This window comes from Dipodomys merriami, unplaced genomic scaffold (genome assembly GCF_024711535.1).
Source record: "Dipodomys merriami isolate MVZ:Mamm:240054 unplaced genomic scaffold, mDipMer1.0.p SCAF_60, whole genome shotgun sequence".
Lineage (NCBI taxonomy): Eukaryota > Metazoa > Chordata > Mammalia > Rodentia > Heteromyidae > Dipodomys > Dipodomys merriami.
The window spans coordinates 6,477,058-6,484,708 of NW_027206180.1; the positions used below are offsets into that span (position 1 = coordinate 6,477,058).

The following is a 7,651-nucleotide window of genomic DNA, read 5'->3' on the forward strand; positions in this document are numbered from 1 at the left end:
GAGGATGGACAGTCAGAAGATGAACTATGAGGAAGCAAATGACTTGGATGCAAAAGCTGGTAGAGTGTTCATGGGTCGAGAAGGGGACTCTCATGTAACCTGAAAGCTAAGACCTGAAAAAGCCTGCCACAGAGAGACCAGGAGAATGGGTTGCACACAAGGAAGCTCAGCGTAGTGCTGGGGGAAGAAGGAATTGGGACAGCCAGAGGAAAGAAGAAGGGAGGGAAAACACAGGAAAGGACAAGAGAAGAAAGGAGGGGGAAAGAGAAGGGAGTAGAGAGGAGAAAAGAGGAGAGGAAAAAAGTCAGTGGTCCAGAATGTAAGCCCAAGGTAGCCTGGTTTTCATCCATCTGCCACACACTTGGGGAGTGGAGAAGAAAGATCAAAGTCCTAACCACTGGGAATTCTATTAGGAGTGGACTATGAAGAATAAGCAAAATTAATAAATTAAAGGATAAAGGAATTATATAATAGGTTAGAGGATAAGAGCTCTGGAGACAAAAAAAAATAGAGATCTCAAGAACAGAGGCCACATTCCTGTGGGATGTCCAGAGCAGATCAGTCCAGAGGAACAGAATGCAGAGAAAAAAAAAAAAAAATGAGGTCTGGGAAGGTGGCTCAGTGGTAGAGCGCTTGCCTTGCATGCATGAGGCCCTGGGTTCGATTCCTCAGCATCACATAAGCAAAAAGAAAAAAGCCAGAAGTGGCACTGTGGCTCAATGGTAGGCTGCTTGCCTTGAGCTGAAGAGCTGAGGGACAGTGTTCAGGCCCAGAGTTCAGCCCCTACGACCGGACCCAAAAAAAAAAAAGAAAGAAAAAAAAAGAAAAATTCACAGGACTCCCATCTCCAATTGATCAGCAAAATGTCAGGCTGGAAAGCATGGCTCAATTGGTAGAGCACTAGCTATCAGCAAGCAAGCCGTCAGAGCACCACTTGACCCAGTTCAAACCCAGTACTGATGCACGGGCGTGCGCACACACACACACACACTTGTTTACCCCCAACTCTCCTCAAAACATGGGAGAGTGGCGGGCAGTCACGAGAGAGTTTTTCAGGTGTCTGGGAAAGTTTCCCCGCAGAAGGAATCTGGAATAGACCTATTAAGTTTGCCCGAGGATTTGGTGCCCTCCTCTGTGTCCTGTTCCCTTATTTCCTAATGTTTCAACCTAAAAAGTCTGGCAAGGGAAGAAACGGCGCTACTTGGCGCCGGCTGACCACGCGGGCCTGGGCTGGCCACGGAACCCCAGGTGGGCCCCGCCCATCGCTAAGCCCCGCCCTCGGAACAGCCCCGTCCGTTGTACGTCACGGCAGGTGACGCCCCGCCCCCTTGGAACTATGAAAACGCGCGTGCTCGTTGCAGCCTGACGCATGCGCTGTCGGCTTCCTCCCCGTGACCTCTGACCCGTCGCCCGCCCTGCCGCGGGGCCCACGGGGCTGAGAAGCCGGAGCCCGCGCACCCCGAGGCCGAGAGGCCGTCATGGTGAGGCTCAGAGCGGCGGGCGAGGTCCGGGGACGGGAGGTCGCGGCGGGAGAAGGGTGGCGCGTTCCGGCCGGGCGCCGGGCGCCGGGCGCCTCCCCGCGTGCCCGGCTTCCAGCCGCGTCCGGGCCGTGGCGCCGGGGTCTGAGGCGGGCGAGGGCGGGCCGGGGGCGGCGGCCGCGGCCCTCACAGCCGGGACGTGAGGCCAAGCTCCGCCGCCGGGAGCGAGCGAGCCCCGCGGGCGCGGAGGGCGGGCCGGCCCTGCGCCCCGGCGCCCCGATGTCGGCGGTGTCGCCCGCCCCTTCAGCCCGCTTGGCGGTTGACCATTCAAGCCAACGGCAGACCTGGGATTCGAACTGGGATCCAGACAGGGGAGACGGCGTTTCTGTGGTTACCGCCCCGGCGGGTCACCTGGGGAAGCTTTAAAAGGCAAGTCCTGGCTGAGCTCTACCCCTGGGGGTTCTGTGTGCCCCGGCTAGTTCACGACCCGGTACCGTAGCCGCTGGCTGCCCGCTGGCGCCAGGCCCTTCTCACGAAGCCATGCCGTTCTTGCACCGGAGGGGCCTGCAGCTTAGAGATTTGACTCCTCCAGAGACTTTCCCCCAAGAGTCAAATGCCAGGTTTGAGCACAGGTCTTTTTGTGTCCTGAGAACGCCTGTTTCTCACCGCCTTATTTATCCCTTGCCTTGCCATTGTAACGGTCCCTGACTTATTGAGGACCTGCCATGACCCCTCACCGACCTGGATCATTGATGAGCGTTAACTCACTGAACTCTGAGTCTTCCTCAAGGCCACAACATAGGGCCCTGGCGAAGTTTGGATCCTAGAAGAGAAAGAAGGGTTGACAGTGCGTGCCCAGGAAAAGAATGTAGGGTGGGAAGATACAAGTGGAAGGGACCTAAGACAATTTCACAGGGGGTTGGGGTGTGCCATGTGCCCTGTCCCATGCCCAGGATGTTGAGTAGCAAACGCTGCCACGTGTAGAACTAAGTTGAGGCTGGAGGGAGAGGTTTAAATGCCAAGCAGAAAGTAGACTGGATTCACAGACAAAAGTGAATGAAGTACAGGGGGTTAGGAGGTATTTTGGAAACTTTATCTTGGGGAGGAGGGGTGTGGGGGGTGACTGGGTTTGAGATTCCAGCTTTGGCCAAAACAAAGCTGAGGGTAAACTGGTAAAGTGTGGGACACTCATTCAAGTACACACTGGACACCTGCAGGTTACTGTCAAGGTTCTGAAAATACTGTGGCAAATGTCTGACCTTCCTCCTGTCTAGCTGCGATGCCTTGCAGCTGTTTGCTGGGCCTGGGTGATCAGAGCTACTTCCTATTTCAGAATCAGCCTGCCTCTGTGCCCTGGAGGAGCACCTCACACAGGGCTGTGTCTAAAAGTCCAGATCCTCCTGGGTGCCTCCCCCACCTTGTATGTGGTCCTTTGCCACAACTTCAGGGCTTTGGGCCCACATGTGCCACATTGCTCCCCACACCAGAAAGCATTTGTGCTGCTTCTCATAGTGGGTCCCAGAGATGGAGCCCTGTGCATCTTCTGACCTGTTACCTGCCCGCTGCTTGGCCTGAAGTTCTTGGTCTATCTGTTAGTGATGTTTTGGGGAGCCTTCTGGAAGGAGCCTCAGCCAGTGGCTGTTTGGATCACCTGTGGTAGCCACAGCTGGTAGAGCTCTGCTCCCCAGGACTCCTCAGCTGTAAGAATGGCTTGGCCAAAGCCAGCACTCAGGGAATATTGGAGCTCAACTAGTGGATGAGAGGGTTGACTGGGCCACCTGATCACCAGATATTAACAGCAAGCAGGATCTAGACCAGAAACAAAGTCAGCTGTTGCTGAGTTCTGCTTTGGATCTGCCACTCTGTTTTTCCACTGTTTTATGTACATTGCCTCGAGGGTCCTAGAGCCCTCCTATAAGGAAAAATTTCCTTCCTTCCTTCCTCTTCCCTCCCTCCCTCCCTCCTTCCCTCTTTTCCTTCTTCCTTCCCTCCTTCTTTCCTTCCTCCCTTCCTTCCTCCCTACCTCCTCTCCCTCCTTTCCTCTTTCCTTTTTCCCTTTGCTTCCCGCCCTCCTCCTTTCCATCCATCCTTTCTCATTGTGTCATTAAGCTGTAAGCCCAAGCCCAGCAGTTCACATCCACAATCTGTTTAACCTCTGTGACAGTTGTATTATTGTGCAGTTTTTATAAGGAAACTGAGACTCATTGGGGTTGAGACTTTCCCAGCCATACAGCTTGCACCATTCTGCCTCCCCTGGAAGAGGTCTCCCACAGGAACCTTGGTGTCCTCAGACATCTGTCCAGCTCCCCTGGCTGGCTGGGGTAGCTGCTGAAGTGTTGCAGGCCATCCTGCCTCCTCTGCAGCCATGGAGGTCTGGGCAGGAGCCACACACACAGGCCACCAGACACTTTGGTTTGAACTCTGCAGGGGATACTGGAGAAGTCTTCAGTGACAGCCTCTGTTTTGTTGTCATTGTTGTTTCTTGTTGGATTGTTTTTGTATGTGCAGCTCACAGCCTATTTTGTTTTTATTGTTGTTCTCCCCTCTCCCCCAGTTGTGGGGCTTGAACTTGGGGCTGGGAGCTGTCAATGAGCTCTTTTTTGCTCAAGGCTAGCGCTGTACCACTTGGAGCCACAGCTCCACTTCAGGTTTTCTGGTGGTTAATTGGAGTCTCATAGACTTTCCTGCCTGGGCTGGCTTTGAACCTCAATCCTCAGATCTCAGCCTCTTGAGTAACTAGAACTACAGGTGTGAGCCACAGCGCCCAGCTTCAGCCTCAGTTCTTAATCTGCATTGTTTATCAACAGCCATCTGCCTCATAGAAAAATTACCAGTGAGGGGCTGGGAAGGTGGCTCAGTGGTAGAGCGCTTGCCTTGCATGCTCGAGGCCCTGAGTTCGATTCCTCAGCACCACATAAGCAAAAAGAAAAAAGACGGAAGTGGTGCTGTAGCTCAAGTGGTAGAGCGCTAGCCTTGAGCTGAAGAGCTGAGGGACAGCACCCAGGCCCAGAGTTCAGGCCCCATGACCGGACCCCCCCGAAAAAAAGAAAAATTACCAGTGATTGATTAGAAGGTTCTGTCTGTCTGTCTATGGGAGGTGAGGTTCTGAGGGGCTGTAGGCTGAGGAATCTGGCTGTGTGATCTGACACCCCGTAGAGTCACTGGCTAGCTGGTTAGACAAAACCCGCATTCCATCTCAGCCTCCTGTCCCACTTGGCATGGCTTTAGGCAAGGAGGGCAGAAGTCAGGTGAGATTACCTAGTCAGCAAGTACGCCCTGTTACAGCTAACTTGTTGGAGTCGACTCTGGGCTTGCAATGAAATCAGGGCTTACGAAATTTCCACCTGCTTGACAAACCCACTGGTGTTTATTCATTCCCTTCATGACCCATATTCACATCTAGCCTGTTAGGGAAGACAGTGCCTTAGGTCCCACTGGAATCTTAACAGCCCTCTTGAACCTCTGGATTGGATTTCTGATACTAGCCAACTTGCTGTCGCCCTCCTAGGCCCCAGAATGCAGTATAAGGTTCTTCGTGTCTCTGTGCTCCCATGCTGACCTGAGGGTAGCATAGACAAGGTCTCTGAGCGAGTGAACCAGCGGCTGACCTAATGAACTAACCAGACTCTCCCTGATCGCTGAGTCTCTGCCTCTGCCTCACAGGCTTTAGCTCCTGAGAGTCAGGACTGCTGTGCTTTGAGTAGACCCTAAGTAACTTCTTCTTGTATCCACTGAGTGAAACGCCAAGTCACAGGACTTTGAATAGCCTTGAAAGAATTAAGGATGGATGTTTCTCCCTGGCAAGGTGAAGGCTGGCCCAGAAAAGGCTCAGCAGTACAGGAAAGCCATCATTGGCCCTAGGTGGCAAATGATTTGGTGGTTGACCTGGGACTGTTCCTGTGTTCTAGCTCCCAGTCCAGTGTTTCTTCCTAAAGCTGTTGCTCTTCATCTCCTGTAGCCATGTGCCCTGGGCTCCTCTCTGCCTTTCCTGATGGCCAAGTAGGGGCCAGTCCCCCTCTGGGGGGCTCCAGGGAATATCTGAAGAAGATGGCTTGCCACTAAAACCCTGTGTGTCCCCACCGTGATTCCTGGCAGCCATGCCACTGGCAGCCACCTCCAGGGTGGTCCCACTGCAGGCCTTGTGATACAGCCTGGTAACCAAGTGCCTACTCTGCCCACAGGCCAAGTACCTGGCCCAGATCATTGTAATGGGTGCACAGGTGGTGGGCAGAGCCTTCGCTCGGGCCCTGCGACAAGAATTTGCAGGTAAGTGTGGACCCCTACTCCCCCTGCGCCAGGAGCACCTGGCCAGGCCACATTTTTTCCTAGCGGCCTTGCTGGTTATGAATGTGGGGATTGCTCTGTTGCTGGGATTCTGCATGCTGGTGGCACTGTCCTGTCTAGTCCCAGGGGCAGTGGGAGACTTTGGGACAGTCCCATGTAAGGGAGCAAGGTCTGTCTCCAGTGAGGCTGAGTTTCCATGGGCACCCTGGCAGGAGGCAGCAATCTGACCCACCTGCTCACTTCTTTTCATAAGTAAAGTTTTATTGGCACATAGTCACAGCCTCTGGCTGCTTTCAAGGAGAACGAATCATTCTAACAACAACTGGCTGAAGAGTTAAAAGTCTTTTCTCTTTGACCTTTAAGGGAAAGCTCACTGGCTCCTGACTAGGCTCACTGAAGGGAGCAGCCCCTGTGGCAGCCTGCCCTAGTGATCCGGGCAGCAGCAGTGTCCAGGTCCTGGCTGTTAGTGCTCCTATCCCGCCTGTTGTGTCTTTACTTTTTGGTCATCATAGTAACCTGAAGCCTCCCAAGTTGCCCTTGGGATGAGGATGAGGGTGGGTTGGGACCAGGAGCCAGGTTTGATGGTTATACCCTGCTCTTAGCATACGTGTATGTATGTCCATCCTCTGCGTCCCCACCCCCACCCCTCCCCAAGAGAAGCCAATCTTGGCCACCTTTGTTTCTGTATGTCTCCTCTGTGCCACCTTGCTGGGGTGAGCCAGTTGGAAGGCTCAGAGAGGGGAATTCTGGGCTGCAGAGGGCTGAGCAATCACCCTCGTATCCACACAGCCAGCCGGGCAGCAGCTGACGCCCGGGGACGTGCTGGGCACCAATCCGCAGCTGCATCCAACCTCTCTGGCCTCAGCCTCCAGGAGGCTCAGCAGATTCTCAACATCTCCAAGCTGAATCCCGAGGAGGTCCAGAAGGTGAGGCCACCAGACTGACTCCGGGGGGGAGGTATGGGGGGGGAGGCTGGCAGAATGGGCAGGGCAGGTGCAGAGGCTCTGGCTGCAGCCAGCCACGCTCTATGGGAGAAGCCACGTTGTTTGGGACATCTCCAGCCCCAGGCAGGCTGGCTGCAGACACCACAGCTGGCCATTGGAGCCCCCTCAGTGGTTGCAGAGCCTCCTGGGTTGCCCAGCATGGCTTATGGGTCTCAGGTTGAGGCCTTTAGCCTCCCTTCCTTCCTCACATCTGCTTGCCCATGGGCTTACCTTGAAACTGTAAGCTGCTCGCCATCTTCTCTTCCTGCAGAACTATGAACACCTATTTAAAGTGAACGATAAATCTGTGGGTGGCTCCTTCTACCTGCAGTCAAAGGTGAGTGCTCTGCCAGACCTCTGTCCTGCCTCGCAGGGGCCCCTTGGTTCCAGGCAGGGCACCTAGCAGGTAGGCACTTGGCAGGCAAAGTTGTGCCAGAGTCTCCTCCTGGAGCCCCATCCTCAGTCAGTGTCCTCTCCCCAAGTCAAACTGCCACTCCCTCTGGCTGCCCAGGGGCGATGGGGCTAGGACCTTGAGGGAACAGGAACATGTGGTGGTGGTGTGCTCCAACCAGATCCCAGAGCAGGTGTCCTTATGCCCACTGTCCTCCAGGGAGGTGTCCGAGCCTGGGACAGGAAGGGAAGAGGCCTTGTGCAGGCAAGGGGCAGAGAGCACAGGTTGTGCCCGCTAAATCTTCCTGCTCTCCTCAGGTTGTCCGGGCCAAGGAGCGTCTGGACGAGGAGCTCAGAATCCAGGCCCAAGAAGACAGAGAGAAAGGGACGACACCCAAAACGTGACTGCTCAGCCCCTCCCACCCCAGCCCACTCCTCATAATTTATAGCTTGGTAATAAATGTCTTTTCCGCATTTCCAGAAAGCGGGCTTGCCTTCCTTCCCTGGTAGGACCGG

General features: G+C 54.7%; 1 protein-coding gene across 1 annotated transcript in view; it reads left to right on the forward strand.

The window, feature by feature from the left end:
- Window positions 1-7,619, forward strand: part of Coro7 (coronin 7) — a 59,334-nt gene extending 51,715 nt beyond the window's left edge. The window contains exons 28-31 of the mRNA XM_070003595.1: window positions 5,660-5,744; window positions 6,552-6,688; window positions 7,017-7,082; window positions 7,454-7,619. Of these exons, the coding sequence (XP_069859696.1) occupies window positions 5,660-5,744; window positions 6,552-6,688; window positions 7,017-7,082; window positions 7,454-7,540 (375 nt within the window). The 3' untranslated portion in view covers window positions 7,541-7,619. The remainder of the gene's footprint in view (window positions 1-5,659; window positions 5,745-6,551; window positions 6,689-7,016; window positions 7,083-7,453) is intronic.
- The last annotated feature ends 32 nt before the right edge of the window (window positions 7,620-7,651 follow it).